The sequence below is a fragment of the Phyllobates terribilis genome, unplaced genomic scaffold (genome assembly GCF_046119375.1).
Source record: "Phyllobates terribilis strain yellow unplaced genomic scaffold, ASM4611937v1 Scaffold_41__1_contigs__length_11206878, whole genome shotgun sequence".
Lineage (NCBI taxonomy): Eukaryota > Metazoa > Chordata > Amphibia > Anura > Dendrobatidae > Phyllobates > Phyllobates terribilis.
In genome coordinates this window covers 10782195-10801692 of record NW_027362801.1, presented here as the reverse complement: position 1 = coordinate 10801692, position 19498 = coordinate 10782195, and the positions used below count along the sequence as shown (strand labels likewise).

Genomic DNA, 19498 nt, shown 5'->3' with positions numbered 1-19498 from the left:
ACCAGGTTCTGGCCATTGTCACACATGACCATGCCTGGCTGTAGGTTCAGCGGTGACAGCCACAGATCTGCCTGCCCTGTTACAGCTGTCAAAACTATTCAGAGGTGTGCGCTTTGTCCCCTAAGCACATTAGCTTCAGCAGGGCCTGTAGCTGCTTGGTTGAGGCATGCTGCAGTGCTTCCAGCTTCTTACTGATGTGGTCATTTTGGAGATGAAGGCTGGAGAGGAGGAGGAGCAGGAGCTATAGAATGTGGGGACAACCCTGATTGACCTAGGCCCACAATCCTCGGCGTCGGGAGTACGTGTTCAGTCCCAAGGTCCGACTGGCTCCCAGCTTCCTCTATATTAACCCAGTGTGCCGTCAGCAAGATGTACCGTCCCTGCCCACAAGCACTTGCCCACGTGTCCGTGGTTAGGTGGACCTTCCCAGTAATTGCGTTGTTGAGGGAACGGCTAATATTGAGGGACACGTGCTTCTGTAAAGCAGGGACGGCACACCGAGAGAAATAATGGCGGCTGGGGACTAAGTACTGAGGGACGGCTGCTGCCATCAGCTTGCGGAAAGCTTCCGTCTCCACGAGCCTAAAAGCCAACATTTAGAGCGCAAGCATTCGAGAAATGTGTGAGTTTAGTATTGCGGCCTGTGGGGCGTTGGCTGCGTATTTGCGCCTTGCGTTCCAAGGACTGGGTTAGCGACAATTCAACGCTGCGCTGGGACAAGGACGTGGGCGTGGTTGCTGATGGTGGTAATTGCGAGTGTGCAATGAGAGGTGTACGGCAGAAGGCATCTTCACATGCACCATGGACAGGGAATTGGCGTGCACGCATAACAGCGGAACAAGCAGTGGTGTCACCCGCAGACACTGTTTCTGGACCCTGGCGTTCGGCCCACCTAGTTGGGTGCTTTGCTGTCCTGTGCCTGAGCATGCTGATGGTGATCAGGCTAGTAGTTTTGCTGCCCCTGCTGATACTGGCCTGGCAGATGGTGCAAATGGCCTTTTTGGGGTTATCTGGACAGTCTTTAAAAAAGAACCAGACTCTGGAAGACCTAATAGTTGTACTGGCAACTTCCGTCGTGTTGGTGTTCCGGGGAACAGTTGCCCGCCTTGTGTCTGTGGCCACCACACTGCTTGTTCCTGCCTGTTGTGATGCTATGCCTCCCTCCCACTGTGTGCTGCTGTCCTCGCTCTGCATGTCACCTTGCCAGGTTGGGTCAGTGACTTCATCGTCCACCACGTCTTCTACTTCCACACCCTGGTCCTCCTCCTGACTTTCTGGCAATTGTGTCTCATCATCATCATCCACCTCTTGCAACAGTAATTTCACTTTCCCACCGCCGCCTTCGTGTAACCGTGGCTGCTCAAATATTTGGGCATCGCTACATGCGATCTCCTCTTGACTCGCTTGAAGCTGGCCAGACGAGAGGCCCAAATCTATAAATGGAAAAGTGAACAGCTCTTCGGAGTATCCAAGAGTGGGATCAGTTGTCTCCGGGGACTTGGCATTGTGGGAGGAAGTAGGATCAGGGTGAGGAATATGTGGTTCAAACTCACGGCTACTGAGACTTGACCGTGTAGGAAGACAGGGTGGTGGTAGTGGTGAAAAAGTGATTGGAAGCATTATCGGCTATCCAACCAACAACCTTTTCACACTGCTCTGACTTCAAGAGTGGTGTTCCACGGCCCCCTAGCAATTGGGACAGGAAGGTAGTTCGACATGATGTGGGTGTTTATTGTGCTCCCTCAGCAGGCACAGTTTCATCTTGCCCACGGCCTCGGTCTCTGCATGCACCATCATGTCCACTTTCCCGGTCATTGCCATGCACCTTTACTATTTTAAATGGAGCGAAATATTTGTCATGCTCCACAAAATGTCTGAATTATTACCGCAGTAATATGCGATCACGTGTGACGACCATGGTTTTAGGCTGTGGCCTTGTAGTATAGTATTGGTCAGCGACCAAGTGTGAATAGGTTCAGTAAAACACAGACAGATAACTTTAAATGGTGTGGAATATTTGTCATGCTCCAAAAAATGTCACAATTATTACCGCAGTAATATGCGATCATGTGTGATGTGATGTAAAAGTTTCTCATTTTACACGATACAGCAATGTGAATAAGATAAAAAAAATCAGCCTGTATTCTGCTACCAAGCAAATGGAGCAGTAAAATGGAGTACTGTATTACTTTTTAAGCAAATAATCAGGATTAAGAGGAAAAAAAAATAGCCCTGATATGTAAGACTATGTAGATATGTAGCAGCAGCAGCAGACAGAACATGCAATGGACGCTATTGTGCTGTATACACTGTCCACAAACCCTGCCTAACTCCTGCTATCTCCTTTATCACTGAATATATGCAGCTGGTTTAGTCCTCAGAAGGACTGTTAGTTCAGATGGATATATATATACAGTACAGACCAAAAGTTTGGACACACCTTCTCATTTAAAGATTTTTCTGTATTTTCATGACTATGAAAATTGTACATTCACACTGAAGGCATCAAAACTATTAATTAACACATGTGGAATTGTATATTTAACAAAAAAAAGTGTGAAACAACTGAAAATATGTCTTATATTCTAGGTTCTTCAAAGTAGCCACCTTTTGCTTTGATGACTGCTTTGCACACTCTTGGCATTCTCTTGATGAGCTTTAAGAGGTAGTCACTGGAAATGGTTTTCACTTTACAGGTGTGCCATGTCAGGTTTAATAAGTGGGATTTCTTGCCTTATAAATGGGGTTGGGACCATCAGTTGTGTTGTGCAGAAGTCAGGTGGATACACAGCTGATAGTCCTACTGAATAGACTGCTAGAATTTGCATTATGGCAAGAAAAAAGCAGCTAAGTAAAGAAAAACGAGTGGCCATCAGTACTTTAAGAAATGAAGGTAAGTCAGTGAGAAAAATTGAGAAAACTTTGAAAGTGTCCCCAAGTGCAGTTGCAAAAACCATCAAGCGCTACAAAGAAACTGTCTCACATGAGGACCGCCCCAGGAAAGGAAGACCAAGAGTCATCTCTGCTTCTGAGGATAAGTTTATCCGAATCACCAGCCTCAGAAATCTCAGGTTAACAGCAGCTCAGATTAGAGACCAGGTCAATGCCACACAGAGTTCTAGCAGCAGACACATCTCTACAACAACTGTTAAGAGGAGACTTTGTGCAGCAGGCCTTCATGGTAAAATAGCTGCTAGGAAACCACTGCTAAGGACAGACAACAAGCAGAAGAGACTTGTTTGGGCTAAAGAACACAAGGAAGGACATTAGACCAGTGGAAATTTGTGCTTTGGTCTGATGAGTCCAACTTTGAGATCTTTGGTTCCAACCACCGTGTCTTTGTGCGACGCAGAAAAGGTGAACGGATGGACTCTACATGCCTGGTTTCCACCGTGAAGCATGGAGGAGGAGGTGTGATGGTGTGGGGGTGCTTTGCTGGTGACACTGTTGGGGATTTATTCAAAATTGAAGGCATACTGAACCAGCATGGCTACCACAGCTTCTTGCAGCGGCATGCTATTCCATCTGGTTTGCGTTTAGTTGGACCATCATTTATTTTTCAACAGGACAATGACCCCAAACACACCTCCAGGCTGTGTAAGGGCTATTTGACCAAGAAGGAGAGTGACGGGGTGCTACGTCAGATGACCTGGCCTCCACAGTCACCAGACCTGAACCCAATCGAGATGGTATGGGGTGAGCTGGACCACAGAGTGAAGGCAAAAGGACCAACAAGTGCTAAGCATCTCTGGGAACTCCCTCAAGATTGTTGGAAGACCATTTCCGGTGACTACCTCTTGAAGCTCATCAAGAGAATGCCAAGAGTGTGCAAAGCAGTCATCAAAGCAAAAGGTGGCTACTTTGAAGAACCTAGAATATAAGCCATATTTTCAGTTGTTTCACACTTTTTTGTTAAGTATATAATTCCACATGTGTTAATTCATAGTTTTGATGCCTTCAGTGAGAATGTACAATTTTCATAGTCATGAAAATACAAAAGAATCTTTAAATGAGAAGGTGTGTCCAAACTTTTGGTCTGTACTGTATGTTATGGTATACCTACACTAACTAATAAACAAGCAAATCTCTCCCTGGCGCTGCAGCACCTCTCCCTACTCTGCCTGATTCCGGTGTAGATTGTGACAAGCAAAGCGGCGCCAGGTCTTATTTACACCTGATGATGCTATGCGGCCAGCCAATCACTGTAATGCCACAACCAACATGACCGCGGTATTACAGTGTGTGGCAGGCAATCGCTGCATGTTCATTGCAAGGAACGCCAAACATGCAGGTAGGGGAAGCCCAAGCAAACCCGGAAATACTCGAGAAGCGCTGAGCATGTCGAGCAGTGAGATGCTCGGGCAAGTACTGAGCAGTGGCGACCAAGTTCGCTCATCACTAGTAGCCATTTTTAATGCAATTTACATCAAAATTCTACATATGTTGACGTTCTGCTGATACGTGTATTTTCTTTTTTTTAATTTTTATAATTTATTGCTAGGGGGACTGACCACCCCTGCTGTCTAGGAGCAGTGGCCAAATATGCACAGTGTTTACAAGCTTTTTCTTACTGCACTGCACTGAGGCCGGTCGGGATGGATGAAGTGTGCAGCCCCTAATCCCGGCTGTCTTTCTCTACCCCCACTGCTCTTCCAATGCTGCAGGGCAGCATATGACTACACTGGGAAAGCACACAGATCAGGCCAGTGGCTCAATGAAGCCTGAACTACCAATCCTCAATGAAGCCTGATCTACCAATCCTCAATGAAGCCTGAACTACCAATTCTCAATGAAGCCTGATCTACCAATCCTCAATGAAGCCTGAACTACCAATCCTCAGTGAAGCCTGATTTACCAATCCTCAATGAAGCCTGATCTACCAATCCTCAATGAAGCCTGAACTACCAAACCTCAATGAAGCCTGAGCTACCAATCCTCAATGAAGCCTGAATTACCAATCCTCAATAAAGCCTAAACTACCAATCCTCAATGAAGCCTGAACTACCAATCCTCAATGAAGCCTGAGCTACCAATCCTCAATGAAGCCTGAACTACCAATCCTCAATAAAGCCTAAACTACCAATCCTCAATGAAGCCTGAACTACCAAACCTCAATGAAGCCTGAGCTACCAATCCTCAATGAAGCCTGAATTACCAATCCTCAATAAAGCCTAAACTACCAATCCTCAATGAAGCCTGAACTACCAATCCTCAATGAAGCCTGAGCTACCAATCCTCAATGAAGCCTGAACTACCAATCCTCAATGAAGCTTAAACTACCAAACCTCAATGAAACCTGAGCTACCAATCCTCAATGAAGCCTGAATTACCAATCCTCAATAAAGCCTGAACTACCAATCCTCAATGAAGCCTGAACTACCAATCCTCAATGAAGCCTGAACTACCAATCCTCAATGAAGCCTGAACCACCAATCCTCAATGAAGCCTGAACTACCAATCCTCAATGAAGCCTGAACTACCAATCCTCAATGAAGCCTGAACTACCAATCCTCAATGAAGCCTGATCTACCAATCCTCAATGAAGCCTGATCTACCAATCCTCAATGAAGCCTGAACTACCAATCCTCAATGAAGCCTGAACTACCAATTCTCAATGAAGCCTGAACTACCAATCCTCAATGAAGCCTGAACTACCAATCCTCAATGAAGCCTGAACTACCAATCCTCAATGAAGCCTGAACTACCAATCCTCAATGAAGCCTGATCTACCAATCCTCAATGAAGCCTGATCTACCAGTCCTCAATGAAGCTAAACTACCAATCCTCAATGAAGCCTGATCTACCAATCCTCAATGAAGCCTGAACTACCAATCCTCAATGAAGCCTGATCTACCAGTCCTCAATGAAGCCTAAACTACCAATCCTCAATGAAGCCTGAACTACCAGTCCTCAATGAAGACTGATCTACCAATCCTCAATGAAGCCTGAACTACCAATCCTCAATGAAGCCTGAACTACAAGTCCTCAATGAAGCCTGAACTACCAATCAAGCAATGACGCAATTTTAACCAGTTATGTTTGACTCTGAAAAGCTGGTGGGCAGCAAGCTGTAATGGAGACTAGTCAGACAGACGGATCCCCAGTGTCTTCTCCCCGCCTGCTCCCTTTGAGTGTCAGATCTCTCCCTGCATCTGTATATAGGGAGAAACCTGTCAGTTACTGGCAGAGGATGGAGAGAAGCTGCCGGGGACCTGCCTGTCCGCATAGTCTCCTGTGCTGCTTGGTTCCCGCCGGCTTTTAAAGTACGCCACAACGTTTCAGAGTCAAACATACATGCCTGAAATCAGGCTGCCCGAGTCTGACACATGTTGCCAAGGACAGACAGTATGCAACCGTTATTAACCTGTATATGGGTCTGTGCAAAGAAATGCCCAAAAGACCAGAGTATTGCATCAAACACAGTACTTTTATTGAACACACGTGAACATTTTTTTTAAAAGACAACCCAAGTACCGCAAGAGAGGGAAAGACACTCCACAAATTCAATTATAATGACCAATCAATTTCAGAGCATAATTATACAAATAGTCTCCATTATCAATTTATAGAGTATAATATACAGATAAAGTGACTAGTGCATTGTGCAAAAAATGAGTCACTTAAGACAATCTGAAGATTTCTCCTAATTACATATCAAGGGTAATATAAGTCTATATATCCTAGATGTCTGGGATTAAAGTGCAAATGCATGCCAGTAAAATGCAAAAAGGTATATCTTTATTATATAATATTGCACATATAACAAAATCCCACTTGGGTAATGAATCTTTTCAATATAGTATAAATAACCCTATTATAGTCTATATATTCAAAGGGTGTAACTAATATTGGACAATCTATAGGCTCCAATAGACGGTGTACTTACAAACTGATAAGGGAGATGTAGAATAGCTGTCCCGCACCCCAACGCGCGTTTCGCCCTTTCTTCCTCAGGGGGCGTGTATGCAACCGTTGTCGGGTTCCCATTAAGCCAGTTATTCCTTTAAACTATCTATATAAATTGTGACTGAGAGGGAAGTAACTAGAAAATGTTGATATTTATAAAAAAAAACTTTTGGAATGCCTCTTAAATTTTAGTACTGGCTTTCCTTCAGCAGGTTATGCCCTTAGGTCATGGGCCCAGTCTGGTAACAAAGCTGAATGGAAATGCTATTATTAACTGGCAGGCTCGGATATAGGCAAGATGAGATACATGAGTAAGAGTGACCTGGTTTGGGGTTGAGGATGGCTTAGGGAGGCCTCCTAGGTCACCTTGGTGTTGAGGTCCTGGTCAATTGCCCATGTGCTCTCCTTATATTCAGGCTCTAGTAATGGTGGTCTGTGAGGGATAGTTATAGGAAGGTCATTTGAGGAAATAAGCCATACATTGCTTGGGTCTTTAATTCTTGTAACATCCATCTCAGTTTCTATGTGATCATTATTGAGTTTCATATATTTTTAAATAGACTCTGCTTGAATTCCTAAGCCCTCATAACCCAGTATGAGATGTTTCATTATAGTAGTGCTTCATGGTAAAGTGCATTAAAGCGAAATATCTGCGTAGAGAGCTAATGATCTTCCCAACTACTGTGCTCATACTTGATGTTAGTGAAATGTCATGGAGCACCTGTACCTTGCAATGCAATCACGCTTATTTCCCAGCCAAGTAATAGAAGACGACTTCTATCTCCGTCGACTCCTATGAGACCAATTCCTTTATAATCAGTTTCAGTGTCTCAGAGTCAATGAGTTAAACTATCCAGAAATTAGCTTTTTTTTCTCTCTTTCAGTCGTCTTCTAGGTTACACGAAGCTAACAGACCTGTATCTGAAAACGGTAGACTTCATTTCGGAAAATCCCCATACTTGGAATGAATATTTGTTGCCAATTTTTGCAATTAATGGGCTCATGTTAACTTGACTTTTTCATGTCTTTGGATGATTGGCGGCAAAATGGCAAAGTGTCTTCACGGCTATTAGTTTATTTCTGCTTGTGGTCAACAGGAGAGAATGACCACAAATCCCCCGTGGATAGGAGGACGTTCTCCTTTCCACTGAACTCTTACTTTTCGCTGTATTTATAGTAATGTTTCATTCACTGACGACCACTGGATCTCCCCGCTGGGGGCTGTCACATGAGATAACACTCAGGATTTCCGTTTCACTACCCCCACACTGCTCCACTGAACCTGTTCCTTGAGATTCGGGGAGAACCTCAAAGGCATAATGGAGCTAGGATTAAAAGACAACAATATAATAATTAAATTGAAGGGATCCAGTAACAATGGGAGGTAGCATGTCCCCATCTGTCCACGTCTACAAAGGTGAGGTGTCGCCAGGTAAGAATATTTGTGCCAGTTCACACTGTCTTGATAGACTGAGTCAATGTCAATCAATAATCAGGGCATTGCAGACTTTATACAGCCTGATAGGACCAGAATGCAGATGCGCCATGATTAAGTTCTTGGCTTATGGGATGTCAAATACATATGAATTGATGTTTTAACATTAATTTATTATGTCAGAATCAGTTTCCCATCACACCCCATAGAAATGCTAATTCTTCACATAAACTTAGCAGAAGTCAGAACCTATAGCCGGTCCCCACTGTCACGATTTCAGTGACTAGAGATTGACTTGACCATTTTATCTGTTGTCAAAAAAAATGTGCATCAGAAAAATGACCAAGTGTATAAATCAGGTTTTTATGTTAAACGCATTTTTCAAAGATTTTTTCAAAGATTCTTTAATTTACTCTCTATATATATTTTTTTTAAAAAAACGACAGTTTTCACTCTCAAAATAAGATGGCACTTCTGTTTTGTAGAGATCACTTTTCAGCAGTCATCTTAAAGGGGTTGTTCATTACTTGGACAACCCCTCCTGAATCCATGTGTTTTCCCCCTGGTAAAATAATTACACTTATATTCCGGTGCAGACACTGTTCCAGCGGTGTCATCTCTAGCTCTCCCGGGGCTTATGTCACATTGTTATGTCAAGCGATCACTGCAGCCAATCAGCGCTGGCTTCACTCTCCTACAGACATAATTTACATCCAGGGGAAGTGAGAGCTGCGACTGCTCTGTCATTTTTTCTGGATGTCTTGGTTCATCCGTAGGAGAAGAGAGTGGAGAAAGTGCTGACTGGCCGAAGGGTAAGCCAGTGCCAACACCACTGGAATGGAGGTGAATATATGTGCTATTATTTTACTGGGGGAAACATAGGGATTCAGAAGGAGCTGTCCAGGTAGTTGATCCCAAAAGCTCTGGATGGCGCAGACTCTGTCCAGCCATTTAGATTAAGGCGGCTGGAACCTGCAGTGTCGTCAAGACTGACAGTATGAGTGTGTACTGTCCAGATGGAGTCATCAGCTCCCCGCTCCAGCCAATTGGAGAGCACCACACCCTACTTAAACTTCCAGCTTTCTGCTGGAAGCTGCCAGATATACAGTAGTCTTGAGCTCCTCTGGATTAGTCCTGTTTGTTTAGATCCTTGTAGTATTATTGTTCCTAGTTTAGACCTCAGCTTGTGTTTCTTATTCTTACATCTTCTGATTTTGTAATTTCTTCCCCTCTTGGTTCTGACCGGGCTACCCGACCATGTCTGCCAGCCTGCAACACAGTACAGCAGCTTATTCCGTGGCCCCAGCCCAGGGGCCCCTGTTTAAGTTCAGATCCCTGTAATGAGGTTAAAAGGTGAAGGCCAGGGCAACTCCTCGGATCTGGTAATCGCAGTGGCTTGCGCGAAGGCTGTCCGCGGTAGCCATTTTAGACTTGCCAGGCGACAACTGACAGAACGTCATTACATACAGTATATCGAGAACACAGGACCACACCTGTCACAGTATGTGATGTCACAGCTTACCTCCTGCACCTCCCTGCACAATCCATATCCAAAGAATTGAAAATAAGGAAGATGATGAGAATAGTGATAGTGATGTGTCAATTTTACTAATGTATTTCCAGAGTGTACTGCTCCCTTCATCAGGTCATAACCATCACAAGGTTAAAAACTCATCAAGAACTCATTGTGGAAACTTAACCTAATACAACTTAAAGGGAATCTTTCAGCAGGTTTTTGCTATGTTATCTGAGAATGATGTAGGAGATGAGACCCTGATTCCAGCGATGTGTCACTTACTGTGCTGCATGATGTCATTTTGATACAATCACGGTTTTATCTGCTGCAGATCTAGCAGTTCTCTTAATGCTGAGCTCTGCATAACGCCGCCCACAGAACTGATTGGTAGCTTTCTGTGTACTCTGTGCATAGGCAGAAAGCTGCCTATCGGTGGTGGGGGTGTTATACACAGCCGTTGACGAGGAGGCATGAGACACCTAGTCCTGTAGTGATAATCTCCTGTTGATATAACACTGATTTTGTTGAAACAACAACACACATGCTAGTAAGTGACACATAGCTGGAATCAGGCTCTCAGCCCCTACCTTTTAGTGTTCTCAGCTTAGATAGCAAAGGCATGCTGGCAGATTCCCTTTAGTAAAGTTAGACAAAGATATTTTAAAAGGATAGGGATGGGGCATCTCAAGGAATAGTCTTGACCATTTCACCAATTCATTACATTTTCATTCAAAACATGTATTTTTTATTTTATATGTTTTTAATGAAAGTATAAGGAGAATTGACATAAGAAGACTCTTGGAACTATTGCCTTCATCTTCATTTTTTTAAATTTTTTGGATGTAGATTCTGACAAGGGAGTCAATGTGCCGCTCCAATCTGATGTAATGAGGTCTCCTGAACTACTCAATTCACAACCCACTCAAACTTGCTGGAACTGTATGATGCTGTGTTTTTTTGCAGAGTGAAAATATGCATCGTAAAAAACTCACCAAAAACTCATTGTGGGAACTTAACCTAACACAACTTAATAAAGTGAAGAAGAAACATACATATTAGATGGTGTTGTGATCCCTTAAGCATTGTTACAGACTTGCTATGCTATGGGAGCACCCCTTCCATCCTTTTAGACACTCCTTACACAAGGACCTCTGCACGGTTCTCAGAGCATGCCCACTACTCTCTCTCACAGAAGTCAAGGACAAGTCTTCTCTACACTTGTTGATTTGCCTATGGAACATGGTTATGTTGTAAAACATATCTTTGAATGTCTTAAAGGGGTTTTCCTGCCTGGTTACAAGTCTGCAGTCACTTTATGTGACTGCAGTATTGTGAATCCTCACATCATGCACAACGCGCGTTGTGAGGATTTTCTGATGCCAGGAGAGGGTAGTCATGTGATTTGCACACTTCCAGCCACATACTGACTAGACTTATCTCACTCAATACACTTGCATTGAGTGGGCTGGGCACGTCTACTCGGCATGTGACCACATTTATGGAAATCAAATACTTGCAGTCACCCTCCCGGCGCCGGCACTGGAGAATCCTCACAGTGTGCACTGTGCACATACAGTGACTGCAGACTTGTAGCCAAAGCCCGGACAACCCCTTTAACAGCAGCTCATATTTACATACAGAAAATAGAATAAGAAAATCTACTCTCATGAAATAAAAACAGACTGGAAAATCATCCAGCATATAGGTACTCACGCACTTGGGGAAGGAACAAAACATGACAACACCACTGCATCAGATTAACAAGCGGGTGGGCGCAGGGCCCGGGTCCACAATCAGCTTTGGGGCTCATGCAACTCAACCATTTTCTACATTTTCCAGCCTCATTAACCGCAAATAACTAATAAGAAATGTAGAATTTATAAGATATTCCGCATCTCGAACCCTTGCAGGATGCTACTTATGGAGATCTGGCACGTACAGTTTGCTTCTCACGGTGGCTGCTGGTAAAATGAATGCACTTAGTTTTCCACAGCTTGGTTTGGATTTCACATCCCAGAGATATTTAATCTGTTTTATTAATGCTGCAGAAACACTATCTGCATCCACTATTCTAGAAATAGCTTCATATCAGGAGAAAGATGAATTGCTTGTTATTGTTTTCAGGTTTCAGATTCCCCCTCGGACTAATTACCCCTCTACTCCGTATATTCTTTGCTGACCACTAGAGATGAGCAAATCTTTAAAAATTCTATGCAAATCACTGTGATTTACTGCAAATCTCTAATCTGGTGAATGAGTCCTGCCAGGAATACAGATGAACGCAACCTTTACTAATTACATTTTTCCTTCATTCTTCAAAATGCGAATAGAAATTTCACCATCTCTAGTCTACCAATGATGTAGTGAGCACATTTAAAGGGGTTGTTCACTACATCATTGTTTCATCCGAGTGCAGTCCAATTTTTTCCAAGGACTCATTGACTTGCATGGCCGAGTGTGCTCTGAATATCGGATGCAAATCGTGCATGGTGTGATTTTTTTCCTCGGACAGACTCGACCCTAGAAAAAAAATTGGACATGTGCAGAGCCCCATAGAATAACATTGGTCCGAGTGTGATTCAATGCTTTGTCGGATCGAACTCGGACTGAAAATAAGGCCATGTGCACGAGCCTTCAAAGCGATGTGATGTTTGCTGTCCCGTACCAATAGGCATCAGAAACAAGGTCTTGTCCTTCAATTATTCCAAATAACCAATACTTTTACCACTAATAATTTTATCACTAATAGTTCAGTAAGTTCTGGGCAAATCAGTTATTTTCTGCCGGGAAGTCAGGTTTACACGCACATGCACCCACACATACTCGCTGTCACTCACAGGCTTTTCTGGAGGTATAGAGCTGTACTAATTCCTCCACTGCTATTATCCTGTCTTCTTTAAGTTCATTTTCTCTACCTCCTGTTTGTCTTGTTAACTTTTCAAAAGATTTATTATAGATATTTTCAATTTATTTATTTATTTTATTACTTTTTGGAATTTTATTTCTGCTTCGTATTGTCTGGATTTATGCCAAGAACAAGTCAGTTCCCTCCACTTCATTTTTTTTTTCAGTGGCTGCCTATTGATTCAGCATTAATCTAGGAACACTGTGGACCGTCAGGGTGACCTCCATACTGTCAGTATCGCTGGAACAGAGTGGGTTAATGCGACCAGTGCCACATTTACCTATAGTGACAGCCTGTCTGTAGGCAACTCTTGGGGGAAAAAGGCTCAAATATATATATATATATATATATATATATATATATATATATATATATATATATATGCAATCATATGTAAATGATGGGTATCCCCTAGGACAGGGATGTCAAACTCAAACACACAGAAGGCCAAAATGAAAAACTTGAACAGAGTCGCGGGCCAACCAGTATACAGTATAATGGGCCCCATATTGTCCTCTATACAGAATAGTGGGCCCCGCATAGTCCTCCATACAGTATAATGGGCCCCATATAGCCCTCTATACAGAATAATGGGCCCCACATAGTCCTCCATACAGTATAATGGGCCCTGCATAGTCCTCCATACAGTATAATGGGCCCCATATTGCCCTCCATACAGTATAATGGGCCCCGCATAGTCCTCCATACAGAATAATGGGTCCTACATAGTCCTCCATACAGAATAATGGGCCCCACATAGTCCTCCATACAGTATAATGGGTCCCACATAGTCCTCTATACAGAATAATGGGTCACACATAGTCCTCCGTACAGAATAATGGGCCCCCCATAGTCCTCCATACAGAATAATGGGCCCCACATAGTCCTCCATAAAGTATAATGGCCCCACACAGTCCTCTATACAGAATAATGGGCCACACATAGTCCTCCGTACAGAATAATGGGCCCCACATAGTCCTCCATAACGTATAATGGGCCCCACATAGTCCTCCATACTGTATAATGGGCCCCCCATAGTCCTCCATACAGAATAATTGGCACCACATAGTCCTCCATACAGTATAATGGACCCCACATAGTCCTCTATACAGAATAATGGCCCCACATAGTCCTCCATACAGAATAATGGGCCACACATAGTCCTCCATACAGTATAATGGGCCCCACATAGTCCTCCATGCAGAATAATGGCCCCATATAGTCCTCCATACAAAATAATGGTTCCACATAGGGGGTTGGTTCTGGTGTCGTGGGCCAAATAAAACCACCCAGCGGGCCAGATTTGGCCCAGGGGCCAGTGTTTGACATGTATGTCCTAGAAAGACCAAATGACAAGGCTGTGGCGGGTACTGAATTTTGTGAGCGGTGGATAGGGCAGACTAACAATTTAAAGTCATACATAAATCAATGCTTTTTTTTTAAATGGTTCAGATTGCTTAATACAAATAAAAGAAGTAATACTCACTCTCCGATCCCCAAAAACCTCTAGTTCTGAACTGTACACAACCTGCGATGGTCTATATTTCCTAATGCCTTTTCTACGCACTTGTTTCTTGATTTTATTTCACTTATATAGCGCTAACATATGCCTCCACACTTTACAGACACCATCATCACTGTCCCCATGGGGGCTCACAATGTAGATTCCCTATCAGTATGTTTTTGGAGTGTGAGAGGAAACCAGAGAACAAGGAGGAAACCCATCCAAAGATGGGGAGAACATACAAACTTCTTGCAGATGTTGTCGTTGATGGGATTTGACCTCAGGACCCCAGCGCTGCAAATCAACAGTGCTATCCACTGAGCCTCCTGTTCTTCTAACTATTGGCTACTGCGTTGACCCGCCTCAAGTACGGATTGGCTAAGTGGACATTTCTCATCATTTGTGGTGTGTCGAGATGGAATCGGGAAGTAGAGACCAGCAGGAATTGGGTTAGAGTTGCAACAAGATCAGTCCAAGAATAATAGGGTAGAAGTATTAGTGTATTAGTGTACTTCCTTTATTATTTTAAAACACCTTTAAGGTGGGTCTATATGATAAATGAGTCCAAGGTGCTGGACAAGAGCTCCTGGGATATAATTTCGGGTCTGAATATGGATATGTAGGCAATTAACAAGGAAGGACAAATGTACTCACCATGAGCATCTCGCTGGTCAGGGAATTCACAAGGTCTGACACTGAAGAACGTTGGTCTGCTTTTTTGTCACCTTCTTCTGGTTGCGCTTGTCCCGGCACCACTGATGTATTTGACGTTTTGGCACCTGCTGGTAATCTTAAAGAAGAAAAAGAAAGAACCGTTAAAAGTTGCACTGGATTTGCATGCCGTGGCCTGGGAAGTGAATTAATGGAAGCCATCAGCCATTGATCCTGAGAGGGTATTGGAGTTCTCCCAAGTTGACCTTCCGCAGTAAACCAGTCAGTAAGCTATACATGCTGTGACATTTAGCAGATGTTTATTGAAAGCCTGGTCTGGGGAGGCATGAAATGAGTGATGGACTGTATATACACGGGGACTTTTCATTTTATAAAGGCCAATTTATCTCTAGCCATTCGAAATGGGAACGTGAATGTGTCGAATATTTTAGCTATGTAGAACATCTTAATATAAAGGCATACTGTATAATTTACACTGATGCTTTATGTATTTCCTATTCTTTTTTTCTTCTAATCTGTCAAGGTTTGTTATGTCAGCCCTTGCCCTGGCAGTCACGCACACATGACTGACTGTCAGGGATTTACTGATATAACAAACCCTAGAGGCTTTGTTGTTTTTCTGGACATGGCAGCTTCCAAGCCGTGGCCCCCGTGCTGGCGCTATCTATTGGGTTTATTCAGTCATATAGTGTAACATGGTTTTTGTTTCCCTTCTGTATGTTACATTTAGGAGTCACAAGGCTCAGCTGTTCAATGCAGCAGGTCAGACACCACATCATATCTGTGCTGATGTATTGCATCCAGATTAAAAATGCTGGCCAATCTAGATTTCCTTATTTCAGAAGATATATATTTATCTTTATGACATTTATTATTTTATTTCTGATTTTATTATTCATTTATTATTCATATTAATCAATATAAATGTTAATCAATTTCAATTTATATTAATTTATTGTATATTAATATTGGTTTATTATTTCAAATTCATTTATTGTTAGCATTATTATTACTATTTTATTCTGATATTATTTTATTTATGATATTATAATTTATTATTATTATTTATTATTCATATTAATTTATTATTTATTATTGACTTATCATTATTTTATTCTGATATTATTTTATTTCTGCTATTATAATTAATTCATTATTATTAATTATTCATATTAATTTATTATTCATTATTGATTTATTATTGTTATTATTTTATTCTGATATTATTTTATTTCTGATATTATAATTTATTATTATCATTTATTATTCATATTAATTTATTATTTATTATTGATTTATCATTATTTTATTCTGATATTATTTTATTTCTGATACTTTAGTTAATTTATTATTATTAATTATTCATATTAATTTATTATTGATTTATTATTATTATTATTTTATTCTGATATTTTATTTCTGATTTCTTATTTTCTTTTCTTAAGTCACATGGCAGCATACAAATTTGTTGGGTTTATAGTCCAGATTGGTACTTGTAGACTCTACAGTAGCCATATCAATAGCTCTGTGCTCAGACGCTAATTATGAAGAAGTTCTTCTTTGTAGGCAGTCACAGCGCAAATCTTAGACAACAATAAGCAGCTGAAGTAAATCAGCTGCACTTTCTATAAATGTGTACTTAAGGAAAGCATTTAAAAGTAACTAATCTATGGATCAGTAACTAATCTACAGATTTGGAAAATATTAATTCTCGCCAAAACACTATGTGCAGTGCTGTTTCAAAGCTTAGCTTATGCCCCTTTAGAAATATCTTCCATCTGCTGCTCAGTAAGATCTGTATACTGAACCTAATTTATGCACATGACTTTTCCTCTCTGAGCCTATCTGCAACCCCTTTCTCAGAAACTGATAAAGGGAATGATCCATAAAGTTATTTGAATGCAGTGAACTGATCTTGCCAAAGCAGCAGTTGAAAGGAGCCTTTTAAGGGAGTTGTCAGCCAAAATAAAGTAATGAAATATACAAAAAAGCAATAACTTTGCAAAGGCTGATCAATAACTATACATAAAAAAAAGTTTGGGTACTATTTAAACTTTTGAACTAACTTTTCGTAATACATTAGCCTGTGGCAAATCTTTTTCCTGAAAGCCAAAAGTTTTAATAAATTTGACGCATTTTGGGCTGTCTTATTACTTAGAAAATAAGAGAAAACCCTGTTTTTTTTGTGCCATTTTTTTGGCTTTAACTTTGTCTAAATGTTGTTGGCGGTGCCCCCTCCCACTGAATCCTGAAGTGTAGCACATATATTGTGTATGAGATAATTTGCACTATTTAATTGGAATAAATCGAAACATAAATTAATTCCGTCATTGTGGAAAACTACTGTTGAAGCTGAGCAATTCATAGTCCATCCAGGTAAATTTCCAAGCATGTAAAATGTAGGTCACATTATAGCACATTCCCTTGGGTATATCAAGTACAGAGGGCATATATATGTATACGTACATATATATGCATCATAAGTGAAAACAATTGTTTGTTTGTACAGTTAAATTGGGTTACAATTTGAGAAAGTCTCTTGGGTTCCAAAGTCCCCCTGAAAGGGAAAGAGTGAAGTGACGGAGCAGAGGTTAGACACTGGTGAGGAGGTCAGCAGAGACATCATTACATTTAAAGGGTAGAAGGACAGAAGCAGCAGACCCTGCATGCAGAGCACTAGCACATTGAGAGAAGATCAGCTTATACAGTGAATACAGAACAAGAGAAAGAGACATGGGGTTACACAAAATTAGGATTCAGCACTGGTGTATCACAAAGCCAGCGGCTAAAAGGATCTCTGCCCTGTTAAAAATCCAGGCGAATGAGAAAAGTTGGAAAGGGTTGGGGTGGGGAATAAAGCAGGGAGGAATAAGGGGGGATGCACAGACAGCTGTATGAGAGAGAGGTCAACGTTAGTGAGTATGACCGGCATGACACCGGTGAGGTAGAGAGCAGACAGGGAGAGAGCGGCAGACAAACGTGTTAACATTGAGTAAGCAACATTCAAGGCTGCAAAATAAGAGACAGATTAAATATGGAGGGTATGTTAGGCCAAGCACAACCCAAACCAAATCCCGAACAGCTCTAGAACTATTTGTTGCGTTATTACACATTGCCTTCATACATGAGTGGGGTTTTGACATGTTCCTTCTCCAGGTTTGACGAATCTAGGCCAATGTTACAGAAATATCTATTGAGGGGTAGTTAAAGATGGTTATATGAGATCTGCTCCCTGGGAGGTGGTAGATTTACATTTGAGATGCGCAAACTAGGCCAGTATGTGCGTTATCAGTGGTCTAGAGGGGTTTCCTAAGCACATTTAGATTTTTAGGGAGGGATTAGCATTCGAGCCGTTATGAATAATAAATTAGCATTTGCAAAGCTGCTAAGATTGTAAGAAAACATAGAAAAAGAAAGGCAGAAATATCCCAATTAGAGAGTGTGATCTACAGAGAAGTGGCAGAATTAACAGCGAGGGATCAGGGACAAAGAAGTCAGCACGTGACACACGCTCACTAATAAAGTCCTCGTCGGCACAATCAGACGCGCAGAACATTTCAGCCTTGAAGCATTCATCCTCACGGAGATAAGACATCTCACAACACACACATACCATCTCCTGGTAATCACCTAAGTCAAAGGCTGTGGATACATTTGACATGATTTAGTGGTTACCTTTAGTTAATAACATTGCACTAAATTTCAGTCTGCAATCTTCATTCCCTCTTTAATTTTCAGACTCGATAATATCCAGCTTGCAGCCTGATCCAACTTTCACATTTTTATCTTGTGAGAGTGTCCCTACCAGTAATACAGGCTGGATGTGAACTCTGTCTCTATCCAGGATGCTGCTGTTTTCATTAGCTCATTTATCAGGACAGCTTCTATCCTGGACTTATTTCCTATTATTTTAATTATTTCCTCTTCTTCTCTTTGTCTTTATCTACAATCCCCAAGATTGTAGATACTTTCTCCTCTCTTTCTAAACGAACAATATTTAGAAAACTTCCTAGTTAGGAAGTAAACTAACAATAAAAAATAACATTACGTGTGAAGGTGTACAGTAAAATGACTTTAAACAACTAAGCAATGGTTTACTTAATTGACTATTTTACACACATAGCACTGCACGTATATTCGCTTATTAGATGGCAAGAAATCATGTGTGTTGTCTGTATTTGTAATCTAAAGCTAGGAGTGAAAATGCCAGAGGAAAAAAGTATAAAAGGAATGATCTGTACCTCTTCCATGTTTTGGATCTACTTCTTGTTCTAACTTACAAATGCTGATGCAAAATACTGTGAACACATTGAGAGAAGTTTTCTAACGCATTTTGAGTCAACCTAGATTGACTCGAAACGCGTCAGAGACTTATCTGTACCTTCTATATTTTAATGGACTTTTAAACCATGGTGTGCTGGACTTTAAACCATCATTTGACTTTATCAAGTATGTCTGGAGCCTCACCTGCTTTGTCTTTACATAGTAACATAATAAGGTTAAGAAAAAGACATAAGTTAGTCTAGTTCAATTTATTGTCCTAGAATGTTAATCCAAACA

At 41.6% G+C, this 19498-nt stretch overlaps 1 protein-coding gene across 7 annotated transcripts in view; it reads right to left on the bottom strand.

The window, feature by feature from the left end:
• The window catches only part of LOC141191427 (synaptotagmin-7), a 691596-nt gene that overhangs the window by 135855 nt on the left and 536243 nt on the right, over window positions 1-19498 (bottom strand). For all 7 annotated transcript variants that reach the window (XM_073661312.1, XM_073661311.1, XM_073661313.1 and 4 more), the window contains one exon: window positions 14921-15056. In XM_073661312.1, coding sequence (XP_073517413.1) covers window positions 14921-15056 — 136 coding nt within the window. The remainder of the gene's footprint in view (window positions 1-14920; window positions 15057-19498) is intronic.